Source organism: Venturia canescens, chromosome 9 (assembly GCF_019457755.1).
Source record: "Venturia canescens isolate UGA chromosome 9, ASM1945775v1, whole genome shotgun sequence".
NCBI classification, from domain to species: Eukaryota; Metazoa; Arthropoda; class Insecta; order Hymenoptera; family Ichneumonidae; genus Venturia; species Venturia canescens.
The window spans coordinates 17,367,399-17,390,405 of record NC_057429.1 but is presented as its reverse complement, the minus strand read 5'-3'; the positions used below and the strand labels follow the sequence as shown (position 1 = coordinate 17,390,405).

Here is a 23,007-nt window from a genome sequence, read left to right as displayed (position 1 = left end):
AACGAAAGTGGGATGGTTGCGTAATATGATAGAAAATTTATGTGGTAGAAATGTTTTTGGTACGATATTTTACGTGGTAGACATTTTTCAAATGATTTTTTTTCATGGTACAGTCGTTGCGGTTTATACATTTACGAATAGAAATGTTCTGGTAGAATGTGCTTTTGATAAAGTTGATATGTAGTACTTGTTGTACAATCAAAACTACAAACATTTTTTTTATTCTAACAATAATTTCCCAACGACTTACAGACGTTTCAATAATTAGCAAATATTCGGAAAGTTCTATTTGGGGAACCAAATTCATGTAGTTCTGGTGACCTCATGTTAGGTTATCCCTGGAATTCTGTTTGCAAACAACGTTCGAGCATCCTCGTGGAATAAAGAAAATTGCGCTCACGATTTATTGCAAACGTTTTTACTGTGCCAAACGTGCTTCACAACTGTAAAAAATGTCGACAGTTGTGCGTGTCAAACGTAGGTTCGATCACGAGCCTCTCGATGCTCTTGTCATCGCTGTGAAAAAACGAAAACTCGAAACCGGTGAAGCCACAAAGGTTATATCCGAGGAACCCTTGACTGAAGTTTTGAAATTTGCCGGTACCGTCGAAAATCCGGTAAGAATATATCAGAGAAACAGAGAAATGTTTTCATATTTATTGTAGAAAATGTGAAGTTTCCAAATATTCCTCATAAGAATGTGTAACTGCCAAAGTTATTACAAAGAAATATTCTTGCAATAGCCTTCTGACAAATTCCTATTTTTTCAATATACAGCAATAAAATTGTTACGTTTCTACAGGAAGACAATGTCGTTGAACATTTAAAAAAAACTTTAACCAAGGAAGAGCTCAAGGCCAATTACAAACAGCGAACTATCGACTTAGCTAGCAAAGCTCGTGCAAAAGCTAAAGAAGAATCACGAGAGCATCGTTACAAAGTTATTAATTATTTTCGTTCGGCAGATGCAGCGAGCTCTCAAGATCAAAACGATGGTGTCATGACTGTCATTGATGTTGAACACTCAAAATTAGATGACGCTGAAAAAACACCTGTCCTTGACGAAACAGTAAATCACTTTTTTTCTAATTTGAGCATGCATTTGCTATGGAAGCAACATAAGAAAAGTTCTCTTCATATAAAATCAATTTACTCATTAATTGATAATGAAATTTACTTGCAAATTTGTTGACTATTAATATTTCAACAGGAGATTGGCTATGTCTACGATTTGTATTACACCCAAGCGAAAGAAACTTTTGATTTGGATGATGACATGACGATTCAGCCGTTCGAGCAAGACCTCGTTTTCGATTGTGAGGACACGTACAATGTACGTCGAGAGATGGATGATGAATCAGAAGATTCAAATTCTGAGTCGAACTTCAGAAACGATTACCCCGATTCTGAGAAGTCGGAAAATTCCATAGGGGAAGAGGACATGAGAGCAGCTATACGAAATATAAAAATCGGTGACGAAAGTTCCGATCTTTCGAGCGAAGATGATTTTGTCTACGCCGCGGATCAGGCGGACGTCGAAGCTTATGGTTACAAATATGCAAAGTACAAGGCAAGAGTTAAAGAAGAACTCGATCAAAGCGACAGCGACAAAAGTGATTACGTTTACGCCAGGAGCTCTTGCGACGAGGACGAGGACGACGATGAGCACAAACACGAAGATGAAGAAAACTGAAATTTCCAATTACATAAATGAATATATTTTTTTAAAAATAACATTGATTCGTTATTCGTGAATTCAATGACCTATAGACAGATTACCAGATTTCCGAGTCTTCATCCATCGTCAAATTCGTTTTATAACCTTTGCGAATAACTTTTCCACTTCATATTCAGAGACTTATTTTTTTATCTCTTTTATTTAATGTCTAAATTATCGCTCCACTTATCAAATAAATGCAGTCATCGAATTCTAATGATGATCCGGTGAATTCAAGAATTTTTTCAGACTCAAAGAAAAGTCATTGAACTTGAAAATAATTATAATTATAAAAAATGTTTTAGCTTCGAATTCTCCAAGAATATAAAAAAGGGCTGGTACCCAATAAATGAAAAAAATAAAATGGTTAAAATACTTAATAAAACTTGCTATTTTTTTTTTTTATTATTCCGTACTATTTTCATCGTCAATACATATTTTATATGAATATACATGAATGCATGAATATCATTTGTGAAAATCAACGATTCAAATGAAATTGAATGCATCGAAAAACATGGAATTCATCGATGAAAGAGAAGACTTTTCGGTGGCAGAAAATAATTATTTCAAAATATGTCGTTTGATATTGTGATCGATGAATATTATTTTATCCATGGTTTTTAACGCTTTTTTTTTCATCAAATTTATGCCTTCTAGAAGTTTTTGCATTTTTCATAACCTCACACGATTCACTTACAATTCATTCGACATGAGTGGATGCTCGATCGGGACTTGATTGTCCTTTGAAAAACAAAACTGAATTGAAGGAATGAAGAAAAAAATCGTAAAGTGTGCAGTGCTGGAAATGTTGAAACTTTCCTTTTTTTTCCAGTCTTTAACACGAGAATTCCCAGCTTATCGACTAGCTAATTATTGACAGAGAAATTGAAAGAGTATTTTGATCGTTCTTTTAATCGTTTTTTAATGATTTCATCATATGATATGAGTAGTACACTGCGTATACATGTAACACTGGCCTTAATTCTAAAATTTATACACTCGTGTGCCCTCGCACGAAAAAATATTTCGTTCGCGCGTAAGAACGACGGTATAGTAAATAGCATAATCGCGGATAATTTTGATTATTCGCAAAATAATAATTATCACTGATTTGGTGATGATGTCCCGAGGATTTATCATTTATCATTTTTTTAAATTCTTCTTATGTGTCTTTTTTTTTCAACTATTATTCATCTTTCACTCTCATTGTCTCTCCGTGTCGTGTGCACAAGCGGGAGTTCGATCATTGAAGTCTTTAAATGGCTCTTTTGGCCATTCAATTATATATAATATATATTAAAATGTTATATTGCAACGTAACTTAACAGATTCATAAGCTGAGATTGGTATCATTCAGGGTTTCGCTATATTCGTACTTTAATACTCTACACATTCTTTCCTCTACTGTACAACATTTTACACACTCACTGTCGCATTATCCCCGCATCATTTTTATTATCGCGATTATTCATTTAGTTTTTTCATCTCAAATCGTATTCGTGATTCGTTTTACACATAACCTTAGGGTATGTCGATTAAACTTACATTGCTACGAGATTATTTGAAAGAGTCATGAGATTGCAAACCTTTTTATTTTTGGGTATCGATCAAGTTTCCGTCTTCTTTTATACGTTTTTTCTTCTTCTATTTTTCTTTTATTTTTATGTTTTTTAATTTTTTTTAATTTTTTTTTTATTCGCATTCCTGAAACGATTTCGAGGCCAGCTGCGTTTCTACAGTCGTATTTTTTTTCTTACGTCTCGCGTATTATTTCAAAAAAATTCTAGTCATGTATACAGGCTCGTAAATGCTCGATGAAATTATTTTCTTCTTGGCCGATGAAAAATCAAACGTTTGACTACTACTTATTACTTTTTATTTACAGGAAGACGAATTTTTCATCGTCGCACTCACTTTCGCATTGTTGAACGATCTTTTACCCAATCTTTCGACGCCCCATGCGTGTACTCTCCGATATGCCTAATATTTTAATGCTTTATTTACATCTTGGTTATATCGAGCTCAATGAGTACGAATTATTTTCTTGATTACAGAAAAATTATAAAATACAAACATCATTGAATAATATTCGAACTAAATCCATACTCAAAATGATCGATTTTTATTTTCTCATATATATTTATATATATAAAAACTGGCAACAATTAACAGTCCTGTGGTTTCAATGGAACGAAATATGCTTTTCTTTTTTAACTTATTTTCCATAATTTACATAATGGAAACAAAGTGAAAGGTCTCTGATCCTCGAGTCAGAAAAATGTTCTATTCAAGAAGCTTCCTCTTCTCCCGAATGATTTCAACTGAGACGCTCAGAGGCTTGATTCGTAAATCTCGTTTTCACAAACCTTCGCATTCGTATATGTGCGTTTCGAGCTAACCGAACGATCGGATGGAAAAGCTATAAAAAATGTGTTTCTCTTTCGTGTCTTGGAAGGCGTGTAGCTTGCTTTGAACAAAAACGCGATCGTTGGCTAGAGTAATGAGCAATTTTTCAAAAATTCGACGAAAATCGTATGGAAAGTGACTGAAAGACATGAAATTGGAAAACCTAATGAGAAATCATTGAAACTCCGTAAAAACGGTGTTTCACGCGCGAAATAATAAATCGACTAATATTTAGACGCGTAGCTTGACGGCCAGAGAGACTCGCTTGAAATTTAGAGCACGGAAGCTTCGGTTCTGCCGGTCGGCGGCGTAGCAGTCCTCGTCGTTGCTGTCGGCGGGGTCGTCGACGCCGTCGTCGAATTGTTGTTGTTATTATTGTTATTGTTGTTGCTCGCTTCACCGGCATGACTGGAGCAATAGAATTTCTTGTGAGCTATGAAAGTGCTCAAATAATTGAAGCTTATGTCGCAAGAGCGGCAATATCGGGGACCGGTTTTACTCGGGTCGAGACTCTCCTCGGGCGGCGGCGTGTCTTCGCGTTCCTGCTTAACTTTACCCACCGCTTGAGGTGCTGCTGGCGGCGGCGGCGGCGGGGGCGGTGGCAAAGGAGGACTTTTTCTCACTTCCGCTTTACCATTTATTTGAATTTCAGCCGGTACTTCCTCCGGCGTCGTTGCTGTCGCTGGCTCGCTCGCTGCAACACTCGCATCGTCGTCGAGGACGCACGTGATGTAGTTTTCCTCCTGGAATAATATAAAAAAGACAAATAATTGTTCACGCTCTCAATAAAAATCACAACTTTTGTTGAACCGATATTTAACCCCTCAAAATCACACCTGAAGATCCGTTCCACGCTTCTCAAAGTGCATCCTTATGTGCGTCCTCATTCCGCGCAGAGTGTTCCCTTTGTAGCGACAAATAGTACAGCGAAAAGCCTTCACACCCTGATGAGCGTCCATGTGACGTTGAGCCGCACCCGCCGTTGGACTCACCGCACCGCACACCGGACATCTCCATCCACCTGTGGGACCGCTCGAGCACGTGTGCGTTCCGCCCGGCTCGATCATCGTCTAGAATTTTGCGATTACATATTTCGTCACTTATTTCACACTTTTAACATTATCAAGTGAATTTGAGCTCCGGTGAGATGAAAATTGGTGAAAATCCAATTGATTTTGTTCGAAAATTATTTTTTCAAAGTCGGCTAATATAATGGAAAAAAAAAAAAACAATTTTTTTTGATCGAATACTTTGGAACGAACGAAGGCAGGGATTTGGCTGAATGTCTCCGGGTCGATTAACGTCGGTTGAAAAATGAGAAAACTTGGTGGAAAAGGAAACGAAGAGAGATAAAAAATAATAATAAAGCGAGATACGAGAGAAAGATAAATGTATTTGGGAGACGAGAAAAAAGTTTGAGTCGAGTACAGAGTAGCGATGAGATTGAGATTGTTTAGACGCCGAAAGGTAACCCAGTCGCAGATAAATCCGGTCGATAAGATTTGTAGACGCGAGACGGAGATAAAAATTTGACGGATTAGAAGATCGAAAAACCCGATGGCAAGATTGGCTCGATAAAGAGGTGAAACTGCCGAAGGAATAATTGATAAATTGAGATGATAAATAGGAAGGAGAGCGAACCTTGCATTTGGGACATCGGGCATGATGCTCCTGGGGCTCCGGCCTTTTTGGACAGTAAAATGCTTGATGAGCTGCGAGATTGTCCATGGAAGCGAATTTAATGCCGCAAGCGGCACATATCAGTTGGACGAGGGGCGGCGACGGCGTACCCGGTGGCGGCGAATTGCAAACGGTGCTTTCTCTCGCTTGGCAGTAATGTTTTTTGTGAGCTATGAAATTCTCGTGCCGGCAAAAAACGATATTGCACTCTTTGCATCTGCAAGTAGGGAAAAAAATGGGGGGTTTTTTTTTTTTTTTTTTTTTTTTTTTTCAATGAATTTCCGAGGAAATTGCTCTCGGAATTATTTTCAAACGTGCTAATAAGAGTTTGAAAAAATAGACTAAAAATACTGATTTGAAAGGTGAGAGTTACCTGGAGACTCCCTGTTTGACGAGAACACTGGGAACCGGAGGAGGCGGAAGTTCAGCGAGTCTGAGGGCGAGTTCGGTGGTCGGTGATTGTTGTTGATTTTGTGAATTTGGCAAAGATCTCGTTCTGGGTGAAGCACTGCCCCGCGACCTGGGGCTCCCCGGCGGCGGCGGCGGCAAGGAGGAGGGTGCCGGAGAGACTCGATTTTCTTTTTCGTCTTGTTGTACCGGCGATCTTCGGACGCTGAGATCGAGCGGCGCGGAAGCTCCGGAGGAGGGTGACGTTGACAGAACGGGAATGGACATGACGACCGGGGTCGCTGGCTTGTTGGCTATCCTCAGTACAGCCGGGGGATCCTGAACGGTGTTCTGGGCGTTGGTGGCCGGGCCTCGAGTCATCGGTTGGAGGGAACCGTTCGGCAGAAGGAAGCACGGCGTGTCCGGCGTCGGCAATGTCGGGGCGGCGAGGACGCTCGCACCTCGGAAGAGGGAGTAGGGCACGATGAGAATGGGATTGGTCGGCAGAGCTAAGCAGGGTTGAGGAGGCGGTGAATCTCCGGGGCTCGAGCTCGCCGGTGGTGAATTTTTCGTCGTCGCGGCCGGCGCGTCTTTAACGACGTGTCTCGTGCTGCAGTAATGAGTTTTGTGCGCGCGATAAGTCTTCAACGAGCTGAATCTGATGTCACAGTTTCTACAGTATCTCTCGGCTTCCTCGTTCAACGAGCCGTTCGAGGAGCTCGAACATTTGGTCACGCTCGCGCTCCCGATCGGACTCTGCGGAGTCGTCGTAACCGGCGCCGCCGGCAGCGGCGTCGCCGCGATCGGCGACGTCGCGTGCATCCTCATGTGACGATTCAACGACACTTTTTTGTCCGCGCTGTACGAACACTGCGGACACGCGTAAGCCTTTCGCGAATCGTACTTTGCCCCGCCCGACTTCTCCTCGTCCTCATCGTTGTTCCCGCTTTCCTCCTCTAGCCGGGGCCTGTGCGCACAATAAAATGTACGGTGAGCCTCCAACGTACTCGCTGAACTGAAACGGATCCCACACGGCGGACACATCAGTGGCGCTGGCCTCGATGGCTCTAACGTCAATGACTCTTTCCCTTCCGTTGGTAACACGTACAAACGCCCTGACGCTATGGCTGTTGACAGAACGAAATTTCACTGCTTCAAATGTTCTTTATCCCTGTCTTATTTTTAATCATATTTTCCCGCACGCGGAGAGAAAAAAGTAGTAAGAATCGCACTATGCTGCAATGGTATTGGTATATCGCCCGTTTTTAAGGTTTTTACCTAAAATATTGTCATCTCCAAGTCAATTCTGTATGTGAACATTTTTAAATTGCCTACTTTGCTGTGACAAAGGTTTAAACTGTGCTATTTTTTCCTAACATAGTTCACCAAGGAAACGTTGCAATATTTATGTTGACTCGATGACGAACTGTCAAGTAGAATTGTTATGCCGTTTTGCTATACTTAGTACTGTTTTTACAATTCGAATTTACAGTTGAACATTGTAAAATTTGAGGAGCTCGAACACAGGCAAATTTACTATGGTAAATAACAGAATTTCATTCGCGATTGTACGATAATATACCGGTATAAATGTGTACCGATGTATTTATTTTGACATCACTCATGAATTTTTATCGAGTCGGTTCACAAAAAATTACTGTGTATGTTGGTAAGAATTAATAAATATTACCGATATAGACCATGGCACCATAGTAGTTTTTAGTGAAATTTTCTCTCCGTGCACAATCTTCGTAATAACAATTACTCGCCTTCTGGCTAACATTACGAACAAATTTTAATCGCGCTCACAATCTTTCGTACATTTTTCAGGCTACGCAAGTCAAAAGTCCTCTCAGTTAGGAAGAGAAGCAGAAAAATCATCAAAGTTTGAATGAATGAGCGAGAATCTATTGCGTCGGGAAAGTCCGGCGCGAATGCACCATTTTTGAAATGTCAAATCGTGAAATTTAGCGATTCGCACCATTTTGAAGACCCGGAGGCAGGCTGGGCGTCGAATTAGGCGGCGATACGTTTTCAGGCTTGATTGTAAGAGCTGCTACGGTTGCCGGTCTGAGAGCCGGATCCGTGGCAAGACTAGCGTTCAGTCGGAGTCTCGGTGCTGCCTCATCATCGAGACGTATTTTTTTGGCTTCCGATGGCGGGTCATCGGTCCGTCTCGAGTCTTCCGACTCTCGTCTGTTTCCATCTCGTCGCCGAGTCGACGATTTTTGATTATCCTCGTTATCCTTGAATCCTCGTGGACTGCACACGACGACGTCTTCGTCGAGGTCGGTTTTCGTCGATCTCGGACTCGAATCTCGCGTTCTCGCTCCTCGTCCCGTTGCTTTCTCCGCTCCTTGACGCTCTCGAATTCCTTTTGCGATCTTTATCCAAATACGAAAGATAAAATAGAGCTTTTCGTTGTCTCTTTTCGCGAATTGGTATAATGATCGAACTTTCGGAAAATCATGATAAAGAGAAAATTTGCGATAATTTGAGTTTCCAAACCAGTCTGAATTGCGAATTCGAATTTTATACGTTAATTATTGAAATGAAAGCTTTCGAGTCGCTCCACATCGCAAATCGTTCCATTTTCTCATAAATCTGCACAAAGTATCGATATTCGTAAACGATATAAAATCATTGAATCGCGTTTACTGCGCGCGCTCACCTCGAAATCCTCGGTGAGACTGGCCAATCGTTTCCTGGCGTCCTCGCTGAGTACGCTCAGACGCAATCTGATGTCCTCGCCGGATGAGTTCGGTATGCTCGTCGTCGATCCTGCCGATCCGCTGTTAGTCGCGTTGGTATTTGTGCTGGTGGAATTGTTTGCCGTGAGTCTTGGAGGCGGTGGCTGATTCGAGTCCTCGTCGACGTTCGGCGCCGCCGGACTCGAGACGGCCGAGCCTCCGCCCTCCAAACCGCTGCTCACCGATGGCGTTTTCTCCGAGTCGCTCCATTCCTCATCTTCCCCTGAAAAGATACATCGGAAATGACAAAATTCATTATTCGCATGCGCCAAACAAACGGATTACAAGAATTGACAACGAAAAGCAGTAAAACGAGAAAGAGCTTTTGTTAAAACGATTCGGCAAAGTTTTAAGCTAGTAAATTCATCTGTGAAAATCAACGACAACATGAATTTGCATTAAATTATTGGAAAGGTATAAAATCGTAACTATTTCGGACGAGAATCGATCGTCTCGTATATTTCGAGAGGCTCCAAATTTCAAAAATCTTCCAAAAAGTTTAACGATCTCTAAGCAAACGCAACGAGATATCTCAGAAGGAAAGAATAAAAATGCGGAAAAATACTGCTAAAAGTTGGAAAGGAATATTTAAAAACGTACATTTAATTCCGAGCCCCTGGCAGACGACCACGTGGTCCGATGACTCGCGGGAAACCACCATATATAAACTGGAATCGCGACGATAGCGATCGCGCGAGAACCCTGAGGTGGGAAGTTGTTGCGTGCGATCGTTCGAAGCCGGAAGTAACACTCGCGAGGGACAACGACGACGACGACGACGACGACGACGACGAGAATGAAAGGGCGAGAAAGAGGCTCGTCGGGAGGGTGCGAGACGAAGGGGAAACGAAAAAACAAGAGCGAAGGATAAAAAAGACGCGGCTCCGAGTATCGTACCGCATTTATATAGATATATGTTAAAATATATACGTATGTAAATGTTGATACGTACTAGCGCGGAGAAACGATGCGTCCCCGCGGCCGTCCGCGTCCCTAATGGCAACGCGCCACGCTAGGCGAATGCGTGTACCCCTCGACAATTTCTATCTCCCTCTGCACCGTCCCGTCGTCGCTATCTCCGCTTCTCTCTTCTCAATTCACCCACACGCGGAGGCATTCACACGCATACTTTTCTCCTACCCTCGTTCTCTCTCGCTCTCCCTTTCCTTTCGGAGATGCAGTCTTTCTCGGGACTCGCAGCCTCTCTATCTGCACTTGATCTATCCGCTTGTCCCTCTCCCACTCGGGGCTCTCCGCTCTCCCACCAACATCGCTGCGTTACATTGCGCCCCCACCTCGAAGCTTTTCTCCTTCCACACGGCAACGTGTGCGAGCGAGATTGAGGGGAGAGAGAAAGAGCGAGCGAAAAGTTCGGGGTCCTTCTCTGCGCAGGTCGATTTTTCTCTCCCTCCTTTTTTTTTTTATTCATCCTTCGAATTTACCTCCGCCCTGATCGCGGGCTCAATCCAACCTCCCAATCTAATCTCATGACGGTAAAAAAAAATAGCTCGATGCGCACGGAGCTCCAAAGAGAATTGGCTGCATTGCGATCTCATTCGCGCTTATTTATTCTGCACGCTTTTTCCTATCGAAACACCGAGACGCAGCTCGCGAAGCTTCACTTCGGAGGGCCGGTGTCCCGGAGACTGGGCCAGAGACTTCGAAAGCCCGTGAAAGCTTAAATCCAACTGTCACAGTGACGTGAAAAAATCCATCGTAAATGATGAAAAGTAAGATAAATATATCGCGAGAAGAAAATACGTGGGAGAGGCTACGAAAGGTGTTGTTTTTTTTTTTTTCGAAAAAAGAGCCTCCGGACTCGAAGAAAGACGAAGCAGGTGTCTATTATACTCTCGGTGTGTTTGCACCTATTATCGAGAAGGATCGAAAAAATACGTTGAACCGGTGACATATATCGCAATTGAATTTCCAAGAGAGACGTTATGCAGTCGGTCAAGACGACGATATTTCGCAGTGAGGATCTCTATCCGCTGGCAGAGAGAAAAATAAGGAGAGTGAAAGAGCGAGCTCTGGGACTCGGATCTCTTGGTCGTCGTCGTCTTCGTTGTCGTCGTCGTCGTCGTCGTCGAATTACCCGGATACTTTAATTGCCTCCTCGGGCGAGGCTTGCCGTGAGGGATATAAGAGATCCACGGTTAGATTGGTGTCGAAGAGGTATAAGAAAGAGAATGAAGGGCGATAGGATACGACGAGGAGAGAAGAAAGAAGAAGAAGGCGAATAAAACGTTAAGTGAACGAAATCGAAGGATGAGAGAACGAGAAAGAGAGAGAGAGAGCGAAAGAGAGAAGGGCCACGGAGGCTCGTAATATAGTATAGAGAAAGAGAAACGAGCATATCTTTACCGCCCTCGCGTACGTTCTCCTAGGCTATCCGTCCTTGCCATCTCTCACGTGGCAGTCCGTGCAAGTGCAAATATATGTCTATACGTGGATCGGAGCATTGGTGCATCAGCGCCGTGTTGTTCGCTCTGTAAATAAGCAGTCATCGATGGATCGCCGTGAGTCTGCGCGCCTCTCTTCCTTTCCATTATTTCTTAGCCTCCCGACGCTCCTTTCCTTCCGCGAGGTGAGCTCGCCTCGCCCGTGTCTTCGTCGCAGCTTCGCTCATATTCAATATTCAGCATAATTGCTACGGTTTTCGAGACGATTTTCGCGTGAGTCTCGAGGGATTTCAATTAATCGTAATCGAAGCTCAGGATTTTTCGTCATCCCGCGACTAAACTTGATGATCGCGATCTTTGAGCGCGGCGATATGCGAGCGCGCTAACAAGCTCCGTTGCTCCGGTGGCTGCAACGCGGACCCTCGTGCTGGACCAGGGTGATGAACTTCAACTTTGGATTCAATAACGAAGTTAGCGGTCAACGGTTTTTCGTTGATTTTACTTGAGAGCCTCTCGTCAACGGGAAACTCAATTTTTTCATCTACTCGTGGTTTTTTTTGGTCTTTGAACCGCGTTGATTCTCACGGAGCCTTTCGTTTTCGCGAGTACACGAGAAGACGGAGCGACGCCGAGCGAGCCGAAGAATTTAAAGCAGGAGCGGGCTTTCGGGGTTGAGAATCGGGCGAGAGCCGCGCGCGTGAGTCTACGGGCGCGTAGGGGACGCAATATATTTCGAGTCGAGGTGTTGGCGCGCTGCAAAGCGCGGGAACTACGCTCAACGAGAAAAGCAGCGGGAACGGGCACTCGGGAAAAAATAAAAGCAGGCAGGAAAAGAGAAAGAAAGAAATAAATAAAGACACGGGGAGAGAGAGAGAAAGAGGGAAGAAGGACGGGGGAGGGCTTACACGCTCGCCATTAACATATCCGCGAGCTGATAAGGCCTTCTCGGAACCGATACCGCCGCAGTGCCCCGCACCAGCCCCGACGAGCTCTCCTCTCGCGATATGTACAAGTACGGAACCGCCGGCCCGCGCGCGCGTACTCGCCAACCTCTTTCTAGCTGTGTATCCGTCGACACGAACGCACACGCAGAGGAGGCAAAGCGACACGAGGGAAATAAGCGAGTGCTCGGTGAAAAAGAGACGAGGCGCTTGAAAATCGCCCTGGCTAAGTTTTATGTAAGAAAGAACTCGGCAGCTAACGTCCGGCACACACTTTCTCTCTTTCCTTTCGCTCTTTTTCACCGGCCCGCGGCGAACATTATTGCTCGCGAGACGGTGCGACACTTGGCGCACACGTTTTACCGCGTACACCGAGAGTTGATAAAAACGAGCACACTCGCGGCGCAGCTGTACACAACAGCTCCTTAAACGCTTCGTCTATTCAACGCGTATGCATTAAACAACTCGAACGAGTGTCCTGATTGCTATTAAGTTGTACGATTCCCATTCCCCCCGTGTGCGCGTTTTATACCGCGTACGTTTCTCAGCCATGCACTTTCAGCCGGAAATATTCAATTGCCGCGCATAGCACAAAAGTTTTCAAGTTTTTTAGTGCGCTTTTGCCCCTCTCGTCGGAGAGCGCGCATGCCGCATTCCTCGGTCGCGTTGGAATCGAGCCTTCTCGTTTCTTTCCCGCATGAAAATTATTCTGATGCAAGTCTGCTCCTCTCGCTCCTCGATAAATTTTCATACGTTTGTACTTTCTTTTTAGTCGATGATTCCTCGTCTTTGGCCAAGGAATTGGAGCCTCCGAGGACACGCCTTTGTGCCGATGTTCATTGCTCGAAAAGCCTCCGTATATTAGTTACAATCGACGAACCCCGTGTCCCACGAACGCCCCGTTCCCACAGAGAAAAATGAATTAAGCTAACTTTCACTCTGGAATTTCACGATCCCACTTATCCGAGAAACTTCCTAAAAGTCCAAAATTCCTTGGCAGCCGCGACACACGCGAGAGCAACGCTCCGGCATACCGAGACTCGCTCAGATAATCATAGTTCCCTCGAACCTCCTCCAATTCACTTATTTCGCTTGGACTCAGGATCGCGAAGCGATAACCCGAGGACAGGCTCAAGGTCTTCATTGGATGCGCGCGGCGTGAGTGGGCGCAGGAGCGAAAGAGGGGCGAGGAGGAAGAAAGCACGGGCATACACACGTTGAGGAATAACAGGGAACGAGGCAGCTTCATCTCGCGAGAGGCCCTATGCAAATAGGATCCTGATCGTGACGGTGAGCAACACGCGACCGTACGGCTGAAACTATATACAAAAGGAGGTCGCCCGATTCTCTCAGCTCCTAAGAAAGGAGGCTTACGCTTGTCTTGATTTTCCATTTGATTTGCTCCCCGCGAGTGAGTAATCCGCCTTCACTCATCATTCTTCTTCTCTCCATTCCGTGGACGCGGTTTTCGCTCTGTTTTTATGAGCGATAATACCTTTGGAGGATTCGGGAGTCTCATTGGCCCTTTGTATTTCCCCCCCCGTGTGTGCGAGTGGAACAATCGCGTGTGCATCAGCGGCGGATGATGCGACAGGAGCAGCTTCTCGCTAACACGAGCCTTTCTCGGAGCAACTCAACATAAGCGCCGAGAGTAAAGGCTAAGAAGAGCAGATATGCTAATGTCGCAAGTGAGAAAGGGAATACAAGAGACGGAGCAAGAGGAAGGGGGGGAGAGATGAAGAAAGCCGTGGTCGTGACACCGGGTTCGCTGCTAAGTGAGAGCTCAAGTTGCGAAGCTTCCTCTGCTCCTTCTCCTTCATCTGTTGCTCACTCTGCTGCGTCGGGCATCTACTAGAAACTCTTGCTCGTACGGCTTTGCCACATGCCAAGTATCCTTCTCGCTCGTTCCGCCCTCCTCCAACCGATACGATGTCTCTCTCTCTCTCTCTCTCTCTCTCTCTCTCTCTCTCTCTCGGTAGTTTGATATCCCGAGGAGCTCCTCCGCGCCGAGGACTTTATTCCGTGTATACACACCACCCCGCCGTTATTTTCGTGGCATGCAAAGCTTCGCAATCTACTCACATTGGCTGCGAGAGAGAGAGAGAAAGAGAGAGAGAGAGGACTCGCGCGTTGGGAGAAGAACGCCGGGGAGATCGCTGCCTCGGTTGCCCACTCGGCTCCGGCTTATTCAGCTTCCTTGCTCTTGTTCTTTCACGATCGGAGTTCATTTCGTTCGATAATCGAGTTCCTCGCTGCTCTCATACGCCTTTGCCCTTTATATCTTCGTTTCTGCTCCTGCTCTCGCTCCTCTCTTTTCGCCCGTGCGCGGTCTCAAACACACTGCGCCAACTCGCCAACTGCTTGTATGCCTCCGGAACACTTGGGTGGGTTGCTCGAACTGCTTCTTCCCTTTTTTTCTTCTCCTCGCTAAACTTTCCACACAGATATATAAGTTTATGCTGCCTGATCTCGTCTCGGTTGACTCGGTCCCTTGTTGCAACGGTGGCAATGAGGCCAGCCCATTGCTCGTAATACACTTCACCTCCATCTTCTCCCAGAGATCTTATTTTCTCTCTCTCTCTCTCTCTCCTTCTTCTCCCTTCCGTGCACTATGCATACGGACCTCGCTCTCGTTGTACGTACACGGTAATGTCTCTCTTTCCCCACGCTCTCGAGATATATTCATGCGGACGATCCGAACAACACGTCCAACCGATGCCAGACACGGAGAAAGAGAGAGGGACCATCCAGAAGAGAATTTTGCATGAATAATGCACCGGGGGCTCGAACGCGATCACGCGGCGCTTCTCCGAAGCGGGGCTCAACACTCCGATGAAGAGCAAACCTTGAGGAAAGGCCGCGGGGAATGAATGGGAAGGAAATTGAAGCTGTTGATACGAGAAAGGCCAGCTAATCGGGGGAATTCAATCATTCAATTAACGGACTCAATGCCTGTGCCAACATTTATGCGGAACAAGCATCCACGAATGAAATCTCACTTTCAATGTTTCCCTGCATACTCTTCGATTACCGCATTCGTGGAGCTTATTATCATGAAATTCGTTCCAGCTGACGCACGAGGATAGGAAAATCTAAGAATTTCACATTTTCACAACCAGCACCGCGTAGAAACCCCTCGAGCCAAATCGGCGTCAATTTTTTAACGCGAACGGGCGCTTCGAAAGTGGCTTATTGCGCACGTCAAAAAATCTCTTCGCCCGACTCTCAACCTGCTGCGCACGTGGTCCGAGCTCCGTGAAAACGTTCTGCTTCGTTGTTGGATTTCCATTTCAACGTCGGACCCAAGTGTGACAAGCGTTATACTCGCCGACGCATAGAGAACGACGCCAGGTAAAAGCTGGCCGATCGCCGTCCATCCTTAATCATATATGCCTCTGAGAAACGCTCACAGGGGAAGAGGGTAATGTACGAGGAGGCAAGCGGGTAGATTAGAGAAGAACCAGATCGAGCGTTCATTGACTCGTTGCTGGACTAATCTTCGGCACTTTGCCCCGCAGGGATCTTGACGAGCCGATTAAATGTCTACCAAACATATGCGTGTGGAGATTTAGAAACACGAGTGCGTATATAGGAGAGCTCAGAGCGGAGCTTGGAATTCGGAGATTATACCGAAGGAGAAGGACTCCGAATCTTTTTTATTCCCAGCACATTTATTTTCATGTCTTTTCATATTGAAGAATTCTCGCAAACTGGTCAACGAAAAGAGGCCTCCCTGTCATATATACAGAGACTAATAAAAGCTCAATTTAAAATCGAGCGATTCGTACCGCAACACAAAACGTCATTTCCACGCGAGATCATCCTCCCCACACGTTTTTCTCTCGTTCACAGCTCATTTTTCATGTCACGAATCCAATATATACGTGCGACGTGTTAGTCGAAGCGCCGATCTCCTGTTGTTGCCAGTCCCGGAGAGTGAGTCGTTTCGCAAGATGCCACGTATGTGGTAGTCACGAGAGGGTGCCTTAATTCGATCGCCGTAACACGCTCAACAGGATCGTGAAAGTGTAACGAGGAGCGCACAACAAAAGCGTCGACAGCTATACGTGTTGTATACACACGGGACGAGTCTTCGTCGATCACGAGGAGTTTATAAGAACCCGAGATGCATTAAAGTTCGACCTTAAGAGAACCCGGGGACAGTCGTACGAATATGGATCGGAGTTTGAGCGCTAATGGGGCGTATCACGCGTGGCTCAACAGGGACTCGGTTGTCGCGCGGCTTCTTTTTATTTATTTATTTCTCTCTGTCATAATCGCGACGCTTCGCCGCGGCCTCGTAAAGGCCAAAGCAAGAAAAAAGGCTGGCGTGTCCGATGACGATCCGATCATCGTTTCTTCCTTTCTCCCAAAAGGTTTATGGGGCGACGAAAAAATAGGCTACACGAGTGAAACAAAAGGATACGTTGGCAGACGCGAGATGGCGGGAAGCCTCGACGAAACAGCCCGAAGAAGGAAGAGAGAGGCGAGCGTGCACGTGGACACTCTTCGAAGGAAACGAATCGAATTAACCCCACAGGCGACCCTTAAACGAGCCCGGGTGCCACTTCTTCCTCTTCCTCTCTTCTCTTTCTTCTTTCATTTCTCCTTCATTCCAGCTTTCTTTCCAAGCCGTTATTCTCAAGGCGTCCCTTGCACAGCTCGTCTAAAATTGCATTCCGTCTCATGCATCAACGGCCAACCAACCATTTGTCTTTTTTATGTGAGCTCGCATAATCATTTGCCGAGATATATACGCACAAAATGACGCGTCCGTGCGTGCGTACACGCGAGACCGTGCTGGAACTTAAACTTTCCACCGGTTTATCAAGGGAATAAGAGAGACATTAGTACAAATATACCTCTCTTCGTTATCGTTCACGATCTTACGAGAGAAATGAATATGCTTTTGGGCTCGGCACATGCGGCAACACGATGTTAAACAGGTGCCGAATTTATATCTCGGTGACTCTTCTTTCTCACTTTTTATACTCTCATCCTCCTCCGGCCCCCTCCCCCACTCGCGCTCCTCAGTTTTTTCCTTTTCTCTCGAGACGTATTTGTCCCCTTTTTTGACACACCTTGGCACCGCCTCGCTTGTACGCTTATTAGGATTCTCGCGTGTCCTTTCTTCGTTGATCACACTTGCGTTTCTCTATCGCACACTCGAGCGGCGGGTTAAATAAAACGATGAGATCTATTAGCAACGTGGGAATATAAAATAAAGGCGGAGAGGAGGGTGAGCCCGGGAGGGCGCGTGCGTTCTTACCGCGAGCTGCTGTGCTGGGGATTGCACATATCCATGAACACATAAAATATCCGCGTATGTGTGTGCGTTGAATATGCAGAGGCACAGGATGGTTTATACGTGTCGCCGATTAAGCCTCGAGATGGGGCAGTCATTAAGAGATAACGGCCCGTTGACACCGCGGAGACACTCCGACGATAAGAGTCAAGAGAAAGAGAGAGAAACACGCTGCAATACCTTTGCCAACACCTTCGCCGCACACAATCGCAGTTAAATCCCAAACGCTCGGGCGCCCTTTCCTCCGGCCCGACTCGGACAGCCAGGAACAACGGGCAACGGAGAATATGCGAGTTGTGAAAATTCTTTGAGGCAGAGACGATGACGTTGGGAAAGAAATCGAATAGAAGAGGATCATCGCGGATCGCTCAAAGCTGTTAAATATTTCATTACAATCGAGGATACCAGTGGCTTGGGATTCGGGATTTTGTTGAATACAGTTTCAGTACTTTGTCAAGAATATTTTTTCCGTTTCCTCGTACGTTGAAAAAGCATCGTCGATCTGTGGAATTTCGAAAATTCGGGCAAACGACTTTAATCCTCGGCACGGAAACAAATAATGTTTTTTTTTCGAGAAGAAAGATTTTTTTAAATAATGTTGCGACCACTATTCTAATATACAATAATTTTGTTTGACAAGTGCAGAATAAATGGAGATTGTTCTCCCATTTTTCAAGCTTGTTTTCTACACCTTGAAAAAACATGTGAGCGCAAATGTCACAGCGCGACTGTCGAAGGGTTATAACAAAGTTGGACGCGCAGCAGCAGTGACTCCGAACGTGGCAGATGAAAACATGCTTCCACGCTGTTAGAGATTTTCATAAAAGTTTCACACAATTAATTTTTCTCACTAGTCACATTTGAATAGTGAAATTCATTTGATTATACAAATTACCAGGGAACAGAGCTTGAAAAATACTGAAAAAACTCGTTCCCTTTGAATACGACGAGCAAACTCTGCTGCTATCCGAAGCAGTAAGCGATATCGTCGAAATTCCTAAAATATTGCAGACCCCTAAATATTTTCATAAGAGAAGTATAGTTCTGTTGAGATACGCAGAAGCAAAGATTTCGATCTTCGGTCCGTTCCGAGCTCAGCGGGTTTCGACGTTAGATAACGAGATTAAAGCGTATCTCTTGGATATTCCTAGCCCCCTTTTTTCTTCGCGTCTTCTCTCCTGATAGAAATAATGAAAAAGGGAACATATAAAGGCGCTAGCAACCGATGAATAGAGAAAAGAGGGAAGAGAAAAAATAAAGCGTCGGATAATGGAGTGGGAGACGGTGGAATCGAGGCAACGAAAAAAAGAGAGCGCGCGAACAGATGAGAGCGAGAAACGTAGAGAAAGGGACAGGGAGCTGGAAAAAATAAAAAAACTTGTCTTCTCTGCTCTCTGCCTTCTCTGTCGCGTCTCTAGCGAGATCTAATCGAAAGTTCCCGCGCTGCGTGCCTAATTAAAGATCGATATCTCCTCGATATTATTGCACTTCTCCGCCCCTCCCCTCCCCACCCGAGTCCCCCGGCCGCTCTCGTTCTTCATAACCGTCCGGGGGTCCTCGCTAACGCGTATACACATAACCAAACGAAAACATCGACACCAGGAGGCTGTGAAAACTGGGCACCCTCTGTGAGCCTCTCGCGCCTCATCTCTTCGCCGCCGCGCCCCTCCTCAGTCCGTTACTTTCCCTCCCTACGATCTCCATCACCCCCTAGCAGGTTATTAAATTCTCTTATCTCGAGAATCTGGCCCGGCCGCGCGGTCCTGCTTCGGCTGTATCTGATCCAGCCCAGCATCCGCGCTCCCGTTCTCCCTCTCTTCCTGGCTCTTTTTCTTTTGCTAGCTCCGATCTTTGCCCTGTTTTCTCTCTCTCTCGCACGCTCTCTCGTTCAATCTTTCCACTTGTTTTACCTTCTCATCATCGCATCTCCTCAAAAAGACGAGCTTTTCAATGTTTCAACGTTAAATTAATGCCCTTACAACTTTACGACGACGATATACACGTGTTTTATAACCAACTTTGGGCTGGACTACGAACTCCATCATTTTCGTGTCTCCCTGCTCTGCTACCTCGGTCGTTATGATACTTGATTAGCCGCGCTAATAACGATAGATTTTAAGAGGCATTTTTTTTATACCGAATGCAATGAAAATGCGACGGTTTTTTCAATGTTATCGCGCTTTAATACCCGGGGCCAGGTGAACGGTCAAAAGATCCTGGGACAAAATACTCTGCACTTGTAAGACTGAATCTCTTGGATATTTCTATCTCTATTTATCAAAGAAATAATTATTATCATTGTCAACGAAACTATGTTGGAACCATGTTTGAATGCGTGTGTGTGTGTGTGTGTGTATTTGGATGTTTTTTCAAGTTTGCGTATGTGTATTCTGCCTGTCTGCCTGGCATAAACAAATATAAAAACAATAAAAAAAAAACGAATAATCATTGAATAAAAATATAGAGGAGATTGTGTCTCAGAATATTTTGGCTGGGGATTTTTTTTCACGTAACCCATAACGAAGTATGGTCGAAAGTTATCACGATTATTTATTGATGATAATATGAATGATTTTCAAAGCCCGCGCCTCGCCATTGAAAAAAGTCACTGTGCTTATCTTCATTTTTTTCTTAATTCTCTGAGGCTTTTATACAATGCATTAACTTTCAACGGTATAAATTGAAATGCAGCTTGATTAAATTAGATGATATAAATAACGATATTGTTAGCATATAGTTTCCGGGCTTTCATTCATTTTCAAATGATCGTAAAAGTCATTTAACCACTGTCTGTTTTATCATATTAAATCAACAAAATATCACAATGGGATTTACGAATAAAATGTTAAATCTCCATTAGAAAGTACGAGTGCATTGTTAATTGATTGAAATCGAGATGAAGCGAGAATATTGTAACAATCGTTCTGGTAGTGGAGTTGTTGCTGAATCTTTGGCCGATATCGTTAATCGTATCTTCCAAACTGGAAATGTAATGAAATTGAATTGCGTGAAAGTACCAGCAGCAGCAGCAGCAGCAGCAGCGAATAATAAGGTCGATTTCAATTGGTATTCCGTTGGTTCGGCCGCGATCGAAACTGCATCCGCGCATTAATGCACATACTCGACGTGCAAGATATTGCACGCGGCTTGAAATAATATAAATGACTCTGTCGATGGGCTTGTACGAGAAATGATTGATAATTCGACGTCACGGTAGTTATACAAGATTCGTGAAGCTAATTGGCATCGCGGTACGTTCGAATAAAATGATAAAAAGAGTTGGAGCGAGAGAATGAGATAAAGGGAGCGAAGTGTGAGGTGGAGGGACCGGAAATATGGAGGATAAAAAGATAAATCGAAACGTGAGCTAACGCGAAAGGGCACAAAGTCGGGCGTTGAATGTACCGCGATTGGAAGCGAGTTACGACACTTTGCGACTCACCTTTCGATATAATAAATATACACGTAAACTCAGTGTTGCGCCCTCATCACATACGAATAATTCTTTCAACATTATAAAATAAGCTCTCCTCGTCCGGGTGTGACGAGATGAGATGGGAAGATGCGAGTGTAGGAGTTCGGGAGGAGAGGACGCGGCGGGGGGAGGCGCGGATTATTCATCTGCGTATATAAATATATAGTCGGAGGCAGAGACGGGCGTCCCTCGGTAATTATTCATTCGGTCGACTCCCGGGTGGACCACCGGTGATAACGATCTTAAAACGTCGAGAGTCCGAGCGCGAGAGGATGAAGAGCGAAGAAGGACGAAAAGTCTCGCTGCTGCTGCTGCTGCTGCATGCTGGCTCTCGGTATAACGTTAGTTTAAAACCAAGAGAGTAAGAGATCTCGTTTTCATTCTCTCTCTCTCTCTCTCTCTCTCTCTCTCTTTCTGAAACAGTCGCGTACGTCGTGTGGTACGCGTTCCGATACGAAATCTCGTGTGTCCCGGTCGTGTCGTCGTCGTCTTCGTACTCCACCTTCTCACTCGTTGTCGCATATGTATACCGAGAGCCGGAGAGCCAATCGTGAAAGCAGAGGATGCTGCGGATTGAGCGAGATATGCGTTAAGAGACGCGCAAACGGAGAAAGAAAAAGATATATGCTGGGAAAGAAAGAGAAAGCGAGCTGGAGAGAGAAAGAGGGAATCGTTGAAGGAGATGTGCGAAGCTAAAGAATGAGTCCGAAGAAGATAGAGATGCTGCGGAAGGGGCTTAATGTATGCGAGCCGCAGAGAGAAAGAGTCAGCGGGCGCGAGAGCTAAGCGATAATTGCCCGCCGTGGGACTGGAGAAACAATGTCCCGGCTCTGCCAAAACTCGATATCGGCTCTTTCTTTTTCCTCTGAACCATATGACTCATTTTTTCTCTATTATCTATCCCGAGAGCAGTCGAAATCACGAGCCCATTACGAAACGACTCTACTAACAATTAATTCAGTGTTCGTTGCAATTATCACTCCTTAACGAGAACACTTTCCATTTTTTAACATCAACCCTCTGCGCTGGCCTCGTCCACGAGAAAAATCGCCCCGAAATAATGAAAAAAGCAACGACTTCCTGAGATAGCTCAACCCGTAAGAGGATTAATTAAAAGTGTGCAGCCGCGGCACTAGGAGGAGGAGGAGGAAGTTTGCCAAAGAGAAATCACAAAAAATATGTTTTACGTGAATTCGTGCGTGTGTCCGCGGAGCGGCAAAGGCTTCTTTATATCGCAATGATAAAAAATATAAAAAGTGTAGCCGCCCCCCCCTCCCCCTCCCTTTGCCTTCCTCGTTTTCTTCGGCGTCGCTCATAATCGCCTCGAGATCCCAGTGTTTACGCAATTCTTCAAGCCCCAACAAGCGCTCCTTTATTTTTCCTCACCCCCCTCAATATTCACCTGCACATAAGCTCCCACCCATTATTCCCCGTAATATAATGATACACAAGCAGGCTGTATGTGAATCGTGGTCGATCCGGACTCCGTGTTTGATCGAATGGCCACGAACAAGAGGGAAGGGGAAGCGCCCCCGCGCGCGCGGGCACGTAATATATACGTGAAAGATTACATTAACGCGGGAATAAAGTACGGCGCTACTGTACGCGAGGTATATAAAGGGGTAATATTCTGGCAAGCTGTTATAACCTTTCTTGACAATTTTTCTTACCCCATCCTCGTGTTGGATGCCATCATGGGGCTCATAGGGTTTATATTTCGAATACGTGACTTCGCTGCGCCTTTTATACACCGTTTATGGCTTCTATGTATGATGTGCACTTTGTACATATGTGTTTACGTGTTTCTCGTGTGAAATGAAACGATTTTGGGACGAAATTACTTTTTTTATTGCCCAATAGTAAGTGTAGAGTGTTTGTTTTTTTTTTTTATTTTTTTTCTCTCTTTCTTTCTTCTTTTTTTTTTTTTTTTTTCACGAGCCA

At 45.0% G+C, this 23,007-nt stretch overlaps 2 protein-coding genes across 4 annotated transcripts in view; one reads left to right on the top strand and one right to left on the bottom strand.

Annotated features, from left to right (window-relative positions):
- Positions 1-328: 328 nt before the first annotated feature.
- On the top strand, positions 329-1,734 carry fs(2)ltoPP43 (female sterile (2) ltoPP43). The gene is made up of 3 exons (XM_043428370.1): positions 329-617; positions 803-1,069; positions 1,211-1,734. Exons 1-3 carry the CDS (start codon positions 453-455, stop codon positions 1,691-1,693), a joined length of 915 nt encoding a protein of 304 aa, XP_043284305.1. The 5' UTR covers positions 329-452; the 3' UTR covers positions 1,694-1,734.
- Positions 1,735-2,625: 891 nt separating this feature from the next.
- Positions 2,626-23,007, bottom strand: part of ush (Zinc finger protein ush) — a 154,991-nt gene continuing 134,609 nt past the window's right edge. For 2 of the 3 annotated variants that reach the window (XM_043428368.1, XM_043428366.1), the window contains exons 2-7: positions 8,865-9,166; positions 8,175-8,577; positions 6,180-7,320; positions 5,768-6,023; positions 4,963-5,196; positions 2,626-4,869 (exon numbers count right to left, since the gene is read on the bottom strand). In XM_043428368.1, coding sequence (XP_043284303.1) covers positions 4,399-4,869; positions 4,963-5,196; positions 5,768-6,023; positions 6,180-7,320; positions 8,175-8,577; positions 8,865-9,166 — 2,807 coding nt within the window. In that variant the 3' untranslated portion in view covers positions 2,626-4,398. Of the gene's footprint in view, positions 4,870-4,962; positions 5,197-5,767; positions 6,024-6,179; positions 7,321-8,174; positions 8,578-8,864; positions 9,167-9,543; positions 10,682-23,007 lie in introns of those variants that run through there. The other variant, XM_043428367.1, reaches the window with a different exon arrangement.